General features: G+C 54.2%; 1 protein-coding gene across 4 annotated transcripts in view; it reads left to right on the forward strand.

Annotated features, from left to right (window-relative positions):
• bmpr1aa (bone morphogenetic protein receptor, type IAa) overlaps positions 1–16,352 on the forward strand; it is a 31,689-nt gene that overhangs the window by 12,734 nt on the left and 2,603 nt on the right. For 2 of the 4 annotated variants that reach the window (XM_084708813.1, XM_084708814.1), the window contains 10 exons: positions 4,880–5,445; positions 13,090–13,249; positions 13,551–13,653; positions 13,901–14,000; positions 14,202–14,298; positions 14,500–14,638; positions 14,993–15,185; positions 15,384–15,681; positions 15,811–15,986; positions 16,180–16,310. In XM_084708813.1, coding sequence (XP_084564939.1) covers positions 5,379–5,445; positions 13,090–13,249; positions 13,551–13,653; positions 13,901–14,000; positions 14,202–14,298; positions 14,500–14,638; positions 14,993–15,185; positions 15,384–15,681; positions 15,811–15,986; positions 16,180–16,310 — 1,464 coding nt within the window. In that variant the 5' untranslated portion in view covers positions 4,880–5,378. Of the gene's footprint in view, positions 1–4,879; positions 5,446–12,405; positions 12,759–13,089; positions 13,250–13,550; positions 13,654–13,900; positions 14,001–14,201; positions 14,299–14,499; positions 14,639–14,992; positions 15,186–15,383; positions 15,682–15,810; positions 15,987–16,179; positions 16,311–16,352 lie in introns of those variants that run through there. The other 2 variants (XM_084708815.1, XM_084708816.1) reach the window with 2 other exon arrangements.

Here is a 16,352-nt window from a genome sequence, read left to right on the forward strand (position 1 = left end):
TGACGCGCAGACACAGCCAGTCCTTGAACAGGTGGATGGTTCAGTGCCACCATGTACATGACCCAACCACACAGTGTAGGCTGACAACATGAGTGGAGATGATTGTTGAGGGAATTGTGGATTTCAAAAAAGGACAGCTTAGCTCGCCGGTATGGCAGTTGGTCTGCCTGTTATCGGAACACCGTTGTGTGCCAACTGTGCAGGTAAACCTTCTCAGGCAAGAGGAAGAATACTACTAAAACGCACTTTACCACCTTGCTTGCTTCCACCCTTTTGGAGTACGCAACCTGTCAGTCACAGCCTACAGCTATCTCCTGATACAATTATTATCCAGGCGCCTCGAAAAGAAAAGTGGTTAGATAAAAAGGAAGGTGGTTAAAATTCAAACTCAAGTGGTGAGGTGCAACCCTTCGGCCTTGATTAATAACAGGTCATTAAAAAGGTTCACCGTAGACTGAAATGAAACATTTCATCGTGATCAAATGGCCACCCTCTGGTGAAGGCAAATATTGTGACTTTAATGGTTTGTTTTGTTCGTGGACCATACAGTGCTGATGCTGTTCACTTACATCAGAATCAGGTACGACAGCCTGCATCTCCTAGTAGTTTAGGTCACGGTGGTTAGAGAACTTGTGTAATCAAGTCTGACCTTGTACATAGGCTAGGCCTGCAACTATACAGTTCTCCTCCCAAGAAGAGAGATTTGAGAAAGGTGTTAATGATCTGTATGTTTTATGACACAGAGGCTTGGTAAGGTGTCACAATGAGGCATATGAGATAAGCCCCAACCTCCATAAAGTTGGCTACATTCGGTCACTTGTCTTTGTTCAAACAAGCGTTTGTTGTCCTCTCCCCTGTCGCTGGCCAACCATGTAAACAAGTTGACTGTTAGCGTGCGCTTACTTTAGCCTGCGAATCTGCGCCACGTTCCCAAGTATCCCAGGTGTATTCGAAGGGGGAAAAAAACGTTAGACAGTAATGACATGATGCAGCCCTACTCGCACACAAGCTCGGTTCCCAACTCTGCCGCCAGACCGAGAGATTCCGCCGCGATTGTGACTCCAACGGAGAAGGGGCAACTCGAGATGACGACAAAGCGGAGGATGAGAAGCGAAGGAGACAGGAGGAGGAGGAGGAGAGGGAGAGCGAGCGCGGGGCTGGAGGAGAGGACGGGGCTCAGTGCGGCCCGGGTATTCTCATGCTAATCCACTCCCGGGATGAGGCGCTAAAGCAGCCAAGCAAACAATGGCAGTGGAGCCAGGAAGTCTGCCCTGCAGTCTAGCAGGCCTTGAAAGGCATGTCGGGCAGGGCGCCGACACAGAGAAGAGGCTGCCTACAGCACGGAGAGGCCTGCCTGCAAGGAGGGGCCCCAGGAGGAGCCAGGGATCTGGGCCAAGGCTGGGGGGGAAGAGAGAGGGGAACTGGAGGAAAAAGAGAGAGAGAGCGAGAGAGTGAGAGAGCGAGAGAGCGAGAGAGAGGGCATACCACACTGCTCTTGCTATAGAGTCAGCTGTAGGAGTAAGGGCTGGAGTGAGGGTCTCTCTCTCTCCCTCCAAGGCTGTCGGAGAGAGAATGTGTCTGGTGCCGCTCTTTTCTTGGCCTTACGAACCGTTTCTCTCTGCTCTTTCCGTCTCTCCGGGCTCCCATTCACCCAGGGCTACATCTAGGCCTACCCTCCACTGACAAAGGAAAGCCGGCTGGCCCGTTTGTCCATTTGTTTTTCTTTCCCGAGCTTTTGGTCATTTAAAATGGTGCATGCAGTCAATCAGCTCGCTTTGTTTTTATTTAGGCTGTAGCCGTTCCAGACCGGGAAGTGCAGCTGCATTAATGGTTGATTATTGATGTCTGGTCCTCCCTCCAGCCATCGGGAGAAGGAAGTGGAGAAGCATTAGGGCTGGATTATTGATGTCTGTGACCCCCAGCACACCGTAGACCATCCAGCTCCAGGGTTGTTTTACAGAGCTGTGTGTGTGTGTGTGTGTGTGTGTGTGTGTGTGTGTGTTTGTGTGTGTGCGCAATACATCCAGGGAGAAGAGAGAGGGGGGGGGGTTATTGCTATTTTGAAGATTTGTGTAATATTACGGTTGTATTCTGTGGCTTTTCGAAAGGGTTGCGAGCAAGATCACGTTAGTCCTGGATCACAGGACAATAAAGCTTCAAGAAGCGTTCCATTTCCTCCGATTAATGCTGAATTTCTCAGGGAATGTGTACTTTACCCCCACAGTGGCCTGAACTGTAATGACGACCCGCAATACCACACAACGTCTTTATCTTTGACCCGATGGAGTGAGCACTGCTCACCTCAGTTCTCAGACAGGATTTTAAGATCTTGCAAGATTCTCCTACTGGCTCTGACCACCTCTTGGCTTTCCAACCCCTTTGAATTTCCCTGCAGCCTTTTGAGAGGTGCGGCCCAGAATTTCTTCCCCAGGAGCCTTGTCCATGCCTCATTGCTTCACTATGAGGGGGATTCTTCTACACAGGTGGCACCACCAGCATCTCCCATGACAATGCCCTCTTTCATTCTCCATCCCAGGGAAGAGAGTGACTAGGAGGCCCTTCTCCCAGAATCCTCTCTGAGACGCGATGCCCTGACCCCTTTCCTCGTACCTCTATGATGGATCGTTTACAATTGAACCATTGGTCGATTTACTTCAATGCCAATGAGCAGAATACAGAGATTCCCTCCTTTTCTAGTTGGGGAAATGGGATCGGTAATAGTCAAAATGTCTTCTCTATGCTAGTCCTCCTCCACCACCGCTTCTACCGAGCACAGTCTCAAGTGTTCCAAGTCCAGAAAGGATTTGTTGTTTTGCTACCGGCTGCATCTTTGACAAGTCCCGACATGACCTTCTCCCAGTCCTAGCTGAGCCTGGAGCAGAAGAGATGGTGCTGGGGACGTCTGGAGCCAAGCTTCCCTCACTCAAACCTAGCCTGTGGAGAACCACTGACTTTGCCCGGTCCCACGTTCCTTTCTACATCCTCCCCACCTTCTCTTTTTTTTAGTGAGTGTGTTTTTCTCTGGAAAACCATGACTAGGCTTGACCCCCAATTGCTTACTTTGCCAGGCTGTTTCTGTTGTTCTTTTGGCCCCCACTTATCGCAAGCAGTAGCCAGGGGACCGTCGTATCTCCCCCTGAACTCGGCGATCGCGATAGCTGTGTCTCTCGTGTCAATCACCCAGCCGTGTGTTTGTGTGTGTAGGGAAGTGGATGTGTCGGGGGGGGGAGGGGGGGGGCTGCTTCTTCCTGGCTCTGGAGCTCACTGCAGTCTCTTTTCTCCCGGCGTGTCGCGTCTTGCCTGGCTACCTGGTCGTGCTTATCTCCACCTCGCTATGTTGTTGTTGTCCCGTCTTGGTAGCGGAGTGGAACATTTTCATCGCCAGGTCGGCGTTGAGTAAACGCAGATATAAATACACGGTGTCGGTAGCGACGCGCAGCAGGTTTAGCAAATCGAAGGCCGTCAAAACTCACACGTAGAAGTGAATCCCTCTCCCCCCCCCCCCCCCCCCCCCCGCCCCCTCTTCTGACCGCTTACCAACCAGAAGTTTACTCGACCATATCTTTTAGTTCTTCTTTCTGGTCTCCATTGCTCGCTCGCTCTCTCTCTCCCTCCCTCCCCCTCCCTCAAACACACGCACGCGTACACCCACGCCCACAGAGTCCCGCTGCTTGGCCTCCTCTAAAGGTGCCTGGCTGGATGTCTTGTCCCCCCAGCCTTGAGGAGGCCTGCTTTGTTCCCTCATTACCCAGTCAGGGATGTGTGAAAAGTGGGGCACAGGTCGGGGCTCTTTGTCCCCCTCGGGCAAATCCAAAGTGACAGACACCGGCCCTCACCGCCACTAATTTGTCCCCCCCCCCCCCTCGGTACGGCCGCTTCCCCCGACCCACTAATTGCATTGCGAGTCGCGCAGGCCTACAAGGGAACAGACACATTTCGTTATTAACGCTGGACGGGGCCAACGCTGGTAATTGCGGAACATCCTTCAACAAATAATTTGGGCATGTTTAGTCATTCAAGAGTAGCGCCAGCCTGACAGGGGTTGTGGGGTCAAGCCGGCGAAAAAACAAGAGGCCAAAGATGGAGGGCACACACACCAAATAATCAGAAGTGGGGTGGGGGTGGATGGACATGGATGGATGAAAGGTTCTTTCTCCCTTCTCAAGGTTGTTTGTCACCTCTGGTGTTCGCTAGTGAGCCAGGGTGAGAGGAGGGAGGAAGCCGCCGGGCGTGTCTCTCTGCCGTGGTCCTCCGACGGTGATCCAAGGGGTAACCCCCAACATCACTAACACGTTGCAGCAGTGGAGGAAGCTTGTCGAAGCGGCCATTTGACGCGATCCCATTTTCCTGTATTTCTTCATTTGCTCCCTTGTCCCTCTGCGGTGTTTGTGGCCAATGGAGTTGATGTAATCTGCGAGAGACGCCATATCGCTCTGTTCTTGCACGATATTCCGTCTTCAGATTGAATAAGATGCGCTGTCTGGCCCTTATTGGATTTGGGTGCCATTTGGTTGGGCTTTTACTGTCCTGAAAGGAGCGTACTGGAGGAGGAGATGGAAGTGTGTTCTGTCTGTTCCGTCTGGTTCAGTCTGTTCCGTCTGGTTCAGTCTGGTTCAGTCTGCGTGTGACGGATGCTCCTGAGTCCTGATCTCCATAGCAGAGAGTGTCCAGCTCCCAGTCACTCAGCGGATTAAATAATGCTGAGGTATCCGAACACCATAGGGTTTAGAAATCAACCCACTCCTTAACTCGTGCACCGTTGAGAGAGCTGGTGGAGGGTAATGTTGCTTAATTGCAGAAAAAATCCTTTCTGCAGTTTTGGATGACGAAGCTTTAACTGAGTCCTCGCTGATGCAAATGTCGTTTTCTGTCTTTCTAGGGTTGTGGACCCAGGGAGCCTGTGAGAAGGAAGATTTGAGATTCTCACCCAGAGCCAACGTTGCCCCCCCCCCCCCACCTGTCTCCCTGCCCCAGAGTACTCTCACCTCCACCAGTCCCACCTCACCTCCAGCCCTGTCAGAGAGTCCCTCACCTCCACAGCCCCGTCAGAGCTCCACCTCACCTACAGCTGAACAAGCAGAGGAGGGTAACCAGGATCAGGAGCTCCTCCCTGCTGAGGCCTGCAGGCCTCCCTCCACACCCCCAGCCCCAGCAGACCCTCCACACCCCCAGCCCCAGCAGACCCTCCACAGCCCCAGCAGACCCTCCATACCCCCAGCAGACCCTCCATACCCCCAGCAGACCCTCCACAGCCCCAGCAGACCCTCCACAGCCCCAGCAGACCCTCCACACTCCCAGCCCCAGCAGACCCTCTAGACTCCCAGACCCTCCAAACCCCCAGCCCGGCCCTTGCACGCAGCACCCCAGCCTGCAGTGGGATGTCAGGCCTCGCCCTCTATGTGGCTGCAGTGGCAGTCAGCATACTGCTCACCCTCGGAGCTCAAGGTAAGACTCACCGGACGCACCTTTGTTACATTTACATTTAGTCATTATCCAGAGCGACTTACAGTAAGTACAGGGACATTCTTTTCGAGGCAAGTAGGGTGAAGTGCCTTGCCCAAGGACACAAAAGCATTTGGCACGGCCGGGAATCAACCTTCTGATTAATAGCCCAACTCCCTAACCGCTCAGCCATCTGTCCCCTGTTCCTTTTGCCACACTGCCATCGCCGCTAGTTGTAGTTAGCTTCCACTGACCTGGTAGGCTACATTCACACACCCGGTTGAAACCAGAAGCTGTAGTTACAGGGGGAACCGCAAAATGACTGTTTTCGAGGACTCCATTGAACCATAATCATTTTCAAAGTGATTTAAATGGATATCCTCTTGTCTATTCTTTGATTCAATGGGCCATTATCTTACATCTCGACCATAGTATAGCTGCAGAGGATCGGCGTTGTTATGGGTTGTAAAAGCATTAAACCCAATTCCCGTTCCCCAAGACAGTTTTATAATAGACGTCACACTAGGACAGAACAGAGGCTGATTAGCTTCACAAGTCAATAGCGCGGGTTCAAGTATTCATGACTTTTGAGTTGTTTAGCCAGATTAGCATGAAGAGCTCTATTTCTGCCTTTTGTTTACGCAAGCAACCCCCCCACCCCCATGTGACCTAGCCCACATACAGAGAGATCCCTATCTTAAGCCATTGTAATTGCTGTGATCAGGGTGAATTAGCTGAGAATGTGGGAAGGGGGGGGGGGGGGGGTTGAGCTGCCTAGTTAAAAGAATATGAATACAAACCACTCTCTGGAGGTAACAGGCAACATCCATTGTGTTGTGGGGCGTTATGCTAATTTGCCTTGCTAATCCAAGCACTGGTAATCCAAACTCAGCTTTCCCCCGGCACTTTCTCTGTAGCCAGCGCACTACGCAGCCCGCCTAATCTTGTCCACTACATGAAATGGATGCGGCAGTGTCCTCTCAATGAGATTAGACCATGTTGAATGTCATGTGATTCTGCCGTGATAAAGCAGTTAGCCGGGCGCAGCCCCCGTAGCCCAGCGCTCTCTCTCTCTCTTTATCTCTCTCTCTTCTCGGACTACCTCTCTCTCTCTTTATCTCTCTCTCTTCTCGGACTACCTCTCTCTCTCTTTATCTCTCTCGGCTCTACCTCTCTCTCTCATTTCCATCTCTCTTTCACTCTGTGTGCCCCTCCCCCCCCCTTCCCATTGCCCAACGATTCAGGCGTCACGGCATGTGCACCAGGCCCTCGGTGAGTTATTCACCTGCCGTGCGTGTTTATGTTTACACGGCCGTGTCCGACGCCGGGAGAATACAAAGGATGTCTTTACACACTGCACAGGGCCTTGTGAAAGAGCCTCCCTCCACGGCCTCGTGTTTCTACTGGATTCTTTCTGTGTGTGCGGGTCTCTCTCTCTCTCCTCCCCCTCTCTCCTGTCTGGGCCCAGAGAGTGACTCACCTCGACGTCCATAAAGCCAGGCTCGGGGGCCATAAAGAAGCATCTCTCAGCCCCGTAAAAGGTCACCTTTAACCAGCCAATGAGATGTGAAGGCAAATAGCGGGAGCTGATTACTCTGCCGAGCGCAAGCCTTTGAGGACGCACACATGCACACAAACACACCCCTACCGACACACACCGGAACAGATAAGTCGGGGCGAAGCCCGGCCGCAAGTGTTAAACGATGGTGATTGATTCAGGCCCGAAGCGCTGATGCAGGGGGCCGTAAAGTCCTGTCCCTCTATCAGGGTGTCCACATTCCCTATTGTGCTTTGATTTCCGCTGTGTTGACTCCGGTGGCTCCCTGCTCTCCGGCCCCCCGGAGCCTTCCCCTCTCAGCCTCTGCTGGAGGCCCAACCCAGCCCAGGGGGCCCGCCTTCCTCGTCCTCTCCCTGTTGAGGCTCAGTCATCGACGGGCGTGACCCGCCGGGGGAAGCCCATCTCCTCCCCGCGCTCACTACAGGAAGCTGTTGGCTTGATTGCCGGCGCTCCGTGTCCCTTTTAGCACATTAACCGTTTCCTCCACAGCACCATCCCCGTCGTTACAGGGCTGCGGCATACTCCAAACACTCATTGTTCTCCGGAAAGAATTGTACTCCCATGCGGCAGCAATTCTTTCTTTTTTTTCTTTTTTTTTCTTTTTTTTTTTTTTTGTAGCTCAACCTGCTAAGTAAAGTGAGTGTTGAAGCTGGCACAAACCAGCCCTTCATAGCCGTGTGACAGGGGGCTCTGAAGTAGCTGCTCGTTGGGCAGGAGGAGGCTGTATGGGGGGGGTCCCCCCGCTGTGCTGGCTCCTGAATGGCCCCTTTCAATTTCACTCTTTTCTTCCTTACCCAAGAAGGTGTCACCAGAACCAATTAGAATTCAACCCGGGTCTCACCCAGGGGGAAAAGAAAGTGTTTTATAGGTCTAGCGCTTTTTTTTGTGTGTGTGCTTTTTAGTTGTGTTTTTTTTATTGTCTTCTGTTGTTTTCCATGTGGGAGACGTTTTAATGAGCGCAAGGCTGCAGTTACTTGTTAAATACCTTTCAAGGTACTCTGCTGTTGCCCGGGTAGCGTCGCTGTTGAGTAAACCTGCGTCAAAGTTGGCCAGCAGTCCAAACTGCTGATTGAAGACTCATGTCTTATTTGGTTTATATTGAAAGAAAACATTATGCAATTATGACACAACACATTATAAATAATATGTTGTGAATCATATAAAAAGCTGTTGAGTTGTTTTGGTTGTAACGTGCTTTGGCAACACGACACAGGTTTTTTCACAGAAGGGGTGGCAGGGGTTAGATAACAGAACTGCTTTGCATCATCACATACCGGAGGAACGAGAAGTATATCATCCCCGTCTCTCTTCCTCTGTCACTGGAAGTGATGACTGAGCTGAAACAGGAGACGAGTGGGTGATTTACCCTGTTGTTGTTTTTGTCCTCGTCGCGGGCCAGCCGCCCTACCCATGTCATCTCAACACGCCACACGACTTGATACCCGTCAGCTAATACCACCACGCCTCTCCCGTTCTTGCCGACTCACCCCCGGCCAGGAGAGCTGTCATTTCACACAGCTCGCCCCTCCTCCTCCCCCCGGGCCCGCCTCGCTCCCAAGGTCAGGGAGAAAGGTGACATGGATCGTCCCGGGGGTGTGCTGTGCGGCTGGGAACCAATCTCTCCCTGCTACCCTACCCCCCTCACCCCCAAGCCCAGGACTTTAGCGAAAGGCAACGTTCATTTCCTGTGTTTGTTCTTCAGGTACCCGAGTACTCCTCCTGGAACACGGCGCCCCCCCCCCCCCCCCCCGACGGCCGGGCGCTTTTTTCAAACAAAAACATTTGCGCCGCTTGCCCTTTAAGAGCCCCGGCCGCATTCCACAGCTCTGCAGACGGGGGTCGGCGGGGCCTCGTTAGCGAGGAGCGTGCTGGCCCTTTAAGAGGCTCCAGCATGTGGCTGACTGGAGATGGAGAGGCTCATTACTGGGGGTGCTCTGCCAGACCTCAGACTCCGCCGTGACTGGCGGCAGAATTAAGCACACATGTGGAGGCAAGAGGCTGAGAGCAGGCGGCCATTTCCAGCCCCACTGACAAGGGCCACCACCACCATCCCCCCCTCTTCCTCCTCCACCTCCTCCTCTCTCCCCTGTCAATCCCGGCCCCCACCAATCGCAGATCTCCTAGTTGGCGGACAGGGGCGGGAGGAGGTGGTGGCAGAGGCTACGGAGCGTCTTGGCTAAAAGAGCCAGCCCAACGAGCAACAGAGAGACCTTGAGGCTTCAGGAGGGGAACTTTGAAATCTTCTGTTGTCAGCATGGTTTTACTGTAGGACCCCCAGTTACCGAGGAGAAAACCGCCCCTCAGAACTCCTGCAGGTCTCTAGGCAACAAGTCATTGAAACGTGTTTTTTTTTTTTTTTTTTTTTGTTTTTTTTTGGGACGTGCTTACTCATGACTATATCAAAGAGGCTTTCATCGCCTCATCAAAGTGTGGAGTAACCTCCCGGATCGGTCCCTCCCCCCCGGTTCCACATCATTCAAACATGACTGACGCCTCTCTGGGCTTGTATTTTAGACCTAGCACTGCTCCCAGTGGGAGAGACAAGGAGCGGAGAGGGAGAGGAGGCGGGAAGAAGAAGAAGGGGGAAAAAAGTTGAAGGGGAACGAGCGGGTGAGATCTACCATCGGCGCTCTGGTTTCTATTTGGGGCCCGGCCCGTTTGATCCGCTTCCAGTCCGCTGTGCGTTTTCTACGTTTCCACCGCCGCCTCCCAACACGGTTCTGTGCCAATCTGACATCGCTGAGGAGCCGGCCCTGACCGGGCCCAGAGCCATGCCTCCACTTAAGCACAGTTTATTAGCGGAACAATTTCAGATATCATTTTGATCAAATCTCTCGTGTGCTATATCGTTGACGAGGGGTCTAGACTATCTGCCTCCCACTCCCGACTTTTTGTGTGTGTGTGGGGGGGGGGGGGGGGGCGCTGCTCGCATGTGTGTTATCGATCGAAAAAGGAGGGGGTGTAGGAAAATAGTTGATGCGTGTGTTGTATGGCCTGTGTGTGTGTGTGTGTGTGTGTGTACCGCACAGAGCAAAACAGAGCCCGAGCGTCTGGTCTCACCCCCAGGAGGGGGGGTGTCTGCTCGGAGCAGTGTGTCAGGAGAGCTGGACTCCTGTAATCTCCTCGTTCTTTCCGCCCCCCCCCCCCCCGCCGCTGATACCGGGCCCACATCAAAGCGGCGGCTTCACAGCTTTCTGAGGCCCGCCCTGCTATCTCCACCCAGAGAGACGCTCCACTTCCATTAGCTCTCTTTTCCTTCTCTCTCTCTCTCTCTCTTTTTTTCCGGGTGTTGCCACGCAGATAGCCTCGGCCCCTTGTTTGTACAACAAATGAATGTTTGTTCTTCACCCTGATGCCCTCCGCTCCAGACTCCTTCCCTTCCGGGTTCACAAAGAAGCTGTTGTTGGTGTCGAGTTTGGCCCTCTGTTGTTGACACTTTGAAATACAAATAAAAGCCTGAGAGAGTTGTTTTTCTCCCCTCGGAGTCTGGGTATCTTTATTGCCGGCCTCCCATTTGTTGAAGCGGTGGCCTTTTTGGACATTTGCATTTTTCATTGACTGCAGGCATGTGTAGGAGGCGTCTCTCCGCTTTTAGCTGACGTCCCTCCGCCCGTGAAGTTGCCACAGACTTTTCAGAGTACGAATTAACCGTCAAAAGTGAACTCCGGCCCCAGTAGAAAAGCTCTTATCCATCTCGCTCTGCCCATAATGCTCATTTACCAATAGAATTAGGCTCACGTCGGGTACACATACTGAACCACTGGGGAGATCACTAGTGAAGCTATAGAAATAAAAAGGAGAGAGGAAAACACAAAGTGACTGAGACGACTCCCCTGGTAATGGGGAGCTTGGAGAGGAATGCAGAGACTTGGAGGAGCTGGTGGAGCGCAGACAGAGCTTCTATCTCTGGGCCGGATCTGGGCTCGGCTGCAGCCCAGGTCGTTTTTTTTGTTGTTTTTTTTTGCTGGTTTTTCGCAGGTGAGCGCAGCCCTTTTCCTCCGGCCGACATGTCTGAACCGGAGAGAACTGCGAGTCACGTCACGCTCCAGAGGAAGTGCCCGCAGCCGACTGCGCCACACACACAGACACACACACACACACAGAAACACACACACACACAGAAACACACGCACACACAGACACACACACACACAGACAGACCTCACTTTGTGCTTTGTGCTACTTAGGAGCCCCGCAGCCTCAGGTCTAACCCTCTCCTGGGAGGCAGGCAGGCAGGGAAGGAGAGGGGGGGTATGGAAGGAAGGAAGGAAAGAAAGAAAGGGAGGGGGAGGGTGTAACTAGGAGCGAGCCATGCATCTTAGGGACGGGAGATAGAAAGTATCTATAGAAAGTAGGAGGGAGAAGCAGAAGGGAGTCGCGGAGACAAAAGCAGAGAGGGAAGAAGAAACCGAAAAGAAACCGAGAAATGTGACCAAGGTGACATTCAGAGTAATAAGATCAGTGAGCCGGGGCCATAATAAAGGATGACATGAGAACGAAGAGAGGAGGGGGGGGGGGGGGGGGGCTAGCAACACGAGAAGAGCAAGAACCAACAGTGATAAGGAATACAAAATGTCTCCTTCGGCAAGCACATGCTCTGTATTTAACGCGGCACAGGAGACCTGACACTGGGTTTTTATAACCTGACCTCTGCCTGACCTTGGCTTCCTGGTAGCTGGATTAACAACAGCCCGATCCGCCACCTCCTGGAATGGGCCTTGGGCCGCTAACAACTCATGTGTCTGCACGAGTCGTTTCTCGCTTCTTTAAGGTGTTGTTAATGTCGAGATCCTGGCGTCAAGCTTGCATGAACTCTCGACAACATTAAAAACCTACTCGGGCCATCAACATTTGCAGCAGTGAAACCACACAATTATTACTGCGAAAGAATGCGGCCAAATGGCTTGTAATCGCCTTGGATTTGCCTCCCCTCCAACCGAAGGCCTCTCCCCGCTAAAAACATTTGTTTTCAATTTCATATCCTGATGAGGTTTAGATGGAGACCAGTGACAGAGGAGGTTGAGAGAGAGAGACAGAGAGAGACAGAGAGAGACAGAGAGAAACAGAGAGAGACAGACAGAGAGAGACAGACAGAGAGAGACGGAGAGAGAGACGGAGAGAGAGACGGAGAGAGAGACGGAGAGAGAGACGGGGAGAGAGACGGGGAGAGAGACGGGGAGAGAGACGGGGAGAGAGACGGGGAGAGAGACGGAGAGAGAGACGGGGAGAGAGACGGGGAGAGAGACGGGGAGAGAGACGGGGAGAGAGACGGGGAGAGAGACGGGGAGAGAGACGGAGAGAGAGACGGAGAGAGAGACGGAGAGAGAGACGGAGAGAGAGACGGAGAGAGAGAGAGAGAGAGAGACACAGAGAGAGAGAGAGAGAGACACAGAGAGAGAGAGAGAGAGACACAGAGAGAGAGAGAGAGAGAGAGAGAGACACACAGAGAGAGAGACACAGAGAGAGACACACAGAGAGAGAGAGAGAGCTTTGCAGTAGTGATCTGGTGATGGTGATGGCACCTGCCTGCGATGGCCCTGACCGGACACCAGAGTATAAATAGCCCTCAGACCTTAAATGGGTCCCCCCCGCATCACACCAGTGCACACAAACACGACCTGACTGCAGTCAGAGGGAGCCTAATAACCCGCAGACTGACAGTGGATGAGCTCGCTCTGATACGGATGTGCAGAATGCTCTGGAACAGAGGAGGGGGAAACGCGAAGCAGGCTGGCTGCCTCATACTGTACCTTTCAAGGTACTCTTGCGTTGCTGGGTACAAGGAGTGTGTATTGAGCATCTTGGGTGATGGGCTCAGGTTTATGGCCCAATCTGTGTTTGTATTTGCGATTGTCTGTCCTGAAAATGCATAAATGGCGTGCGGGGAAATGTTTTCTCTTGGCAAACATAGTCCCGCAAATGAAGAAGGAAAAAAAAAAAAAGATGATTGCTGCCGTTTTAACTGTCATTATCAACAAAGCCGTTTTCTCCCCCCCTTACTCCTCCCCTCCTTCTCCCTATGATTCCTCCATCACCCCCGCCCTCACCCCATCCCTCTCTCCCCGTCCCCTTCCTCTCCCTCCCTGTAGCAGGTCAGAACCCGGACCACATGCTCCACGGCACGGGGGCCAAACACGAGGGCCGGCGGCCCGGGGACGACTCGACGGTGGCCCCGGAGGACGCGGCGCGCTTCCTCAGCTGCCACTGCTCGGGCCACTGTCCCGAGGACGCCAAGAACAACACGTGCGAGTGAGTGGCTGACGCGACCTCCCCAGAGCCCCACCCCCAGAGCCCCACCCCCAGAGCCCCACCCCCAGAGCCCCACCCCCAGAGCCCCACCCCCAGAGCCCCACCCCCAGAGCCCTGCTGCTTTCCGCATCGGCCAGAAAGCCATCCCCGCCCTCTTCCGCTCCGTGTCTGGGGCGTCCCGCCCCCCTGGGCTTTGTCGTCGCTTCTCAGGGGAGCTTTGAATCCCACTTTTTGAGACGTGTGTGTGTGTGTGTGTCGGGTTGGCGTTATTGACTGACCGTGTGTTTTTTTTTTTTTGCAGGACGAACGGCCAGTGTTTCGCCATCATAGAGGAGGATGAGTACGGCGAAGTCATCCTGACCTCAGGCTGCATGAAGTACGAGGGCTCACACTTCCAGTGCAAGGTAAGCCCTCAGGACCCAGGCTGGGGTTACGGAGCGGGAGCCGGTCGTGAAAAGAAACCAATTATTTCAAATCCCGTCCCAATTACGGTAATAACCCGATCATAACGGGGCCCTGGATGTCAGTCCTGCGGTGGGAGGCATGGCAGCCGCGTTTGAGAAGCGACCGTAGTCCCTCCTGGAAACCTTCCAAGCAGCGGCTTTGCGTGTTCACGACTCACCTTGCCGCTGGCGACTCTTTCCCCCTCAGGATTCACCCCGGGCCCAGACCAGGAGGACCATCGAGTGCTGCCAAAAGGACTTCTGCAACCGCGACCTTCAGCCCACGCTGCCTCCGCCTATAGAAACCAGTAAGGCCTCACCGCAAGCTTACACGCTCTTAACGGCTAGCTAGGTGTTTCACCCAAGTCAAGGTCGAAGTCGTCTTTAGCCTGGGTGGAAAGCGTGTGTTATTCGATTTTTTTTGCTGCCCCGAATGTTTTTCCTGTGAAGAAAATGAAAGGGCTCGTTCTGGAGGTATTCATGTCTTGTCGTCCTTGTTGTTGTCTTAGGTTCCTACTTTGGCAGCGCCCACTGGCTGGCCTTCTTCATCTCCATGACGGTGTGCTGCTGCACCCTCATCTGCATCACTGTGGTCTGTTACTACAGGTAAGAGTGCTGAGCAAGCAGTCCCGCCCTAATCTATCTGATTGAGTTCCCCCCCACCCTCGGATATCTGCTTTCCGGAATAAGCCCGAGCGCCCGCCGCTAGTTAGGAGTGGAGCCAGACTCGCCGGCTTGATTCCCGGTCTGGTTTCACTTGTCCGCTCACGTGACCCTTTGGGGGTTGACCCCCGCGTGCGTCCCCAGGTACAAGTGGCAGACGGAGAGGCAGCGCTACAGCCGCGACCTGGAGCAGGACGAGGCCTTCATCCCGGTGGGGGAGTCCCTCAAAGACCTCATCCACCAGTCCCAGAGCTCCGGCAGTGGCTCCGGGCTCCCCCTGCTGGTAGGAAGCCGCCGCTACACTGGGAGGGGCCTCGCTGGATGTGACTGGGGGGGGGGGAGGGGGGTGGGGTAGACTGATAATAGACTTGGGTGTTATTTTGGTGCTGTCCCCGAATACAAAATACCAACTCGAAATAGTAACGCAGCGCGTGTGTTTTGTTTGGGGCTGAACGTAGTGGCAGATGTTGTGTGCGGTCGATGTTGAGTCATTGTTTTATTTCCAAATACTTCCAACAATAATGCACTCGGTACAGAAAGTCAGTGGCCGAAGCAGGAAACGTGTGCTATGAAAACATGCAAATCTCCAGTCGTTTTGGGAGACCGCGTTCAAGCGTCCGTGGCTCCTCACCCCCAGGTCCAGCGCACCATCGCCAAGCAGATCCAGATGGTGCGTCAGATCGGCAAGGGCCGCTACGGCGAGGTGTGGCTGGCGCGCTGGCGCGGGGAGAAGGTGGCCGTGAAAGTGTTCTTCACCAGGGAGGAGGCCAGCTGGTTCCGAGAGACGGAGATCTACCAGACGGTCCTCATGAGACACGAGAACATCCTGGGTACTGGGGCTCTCCTCTACTGCTAACCCTGTCCAGCCGGTTCTGAACGGCTGAAAAGTTGAATTGTTTGATTGCTATTGGAAGCCTTTCTTCTGAAGATAGACGTGCAAATCCTAATTGACTGCGATTCATTGCCTCAGTGCCTCCTTACCTCCTCAACACGTCTCCTAACCTCCCCCCCCCCCCCCCCCCCCCCAGGCTTCATCGCCGCCGACATCAAGGGCACGGGCGCCTTCACCCAGCTCTTCCTCATCACCGACTACCACGAGAACGGCTCGCTGTACGACTACCTCAAGTTCACCACGCTGGACGCGCAGGGCCTGCTGCGGCTGGCCTACTCGGCGGCGTGCGGCCTCTGCCACCTGCACACGGAGATCTACGGCACGCAGGGCAAGCCGGCCATCGCCCACCGCGACCTGAAGAGCAAGAACATCCTGATGAAGAAGAACGGCACGTGCTGCATCGCCGACCTGGGCCTGGCCGTCAAGTTCAACAGGTAGGGAAACCCCACCCCCGCCTCCGCCCTCTGTCATCACCACACGAACATCCATGGGTTGAGCTTACTGTGGAGCCCGCGACTCCACGACCTGACGCCGGTCTCCTCCTCCTCTCCCCCCTCCGTCAGTGACACCAACGAGGTGGACGCCCCCCTGAGCAGCAGGGTGGGCACGCGCAGGTACATGGCCCCGGAGGTGCTGGACGAGAGCCTCAACAAGAACCACTTCCAGGCCTACATCATGGCCGACATCTACAGCTACGGCCTCCTCATCTGGGAGATGGCCCGCCGCTGCGTCACGGGAGGTAGGCTGCTCACGCGCGCGCGCACGCACACGGAGGCACGCCTCATCCCCTGTCCCATCAGCTCGTCAGCGGCGTAAAGCCCAGAACTTTCAGGGGAAAAGTCGCTTCGAAGATGGTCGCTTGCGTTCACCCGCACCACAGTGCGGGGCTCTTCATCGTGTGTCAACCCCTCCTTTCTCTGGCTGTTTTCCAGGCATCGTGGAGGACTACCAGCTGCCCTACTACGAGATGGTGCCCTTTGACCCGTCCTACGAAGACATGCTGGAGGTGGTGTGCGTCAAAGGACTCCGGCCCACCGTCTCCAACCGGTGGAACAGCGACGAGGTGAGCGCTCGCTCCAGTTTGTTGAGCGTGAGGCTCTGTGCG

The sequence above is a fragment of the Hypomesus nipponensis genome, chromosome 11 (assembly GCF_054491055.1).
Source record: "Hypomesus nipponensis isolate SF chromosome 11, ASM5449105v1, whole genome shotgun sequence".
NCBI classification, from domain to species: Eukaryota; Metazoa; Chordata; class Actinopteri; order Osmeriformes; family Osmeridae; genus Hypomesus; species Hypomesus nipponensis.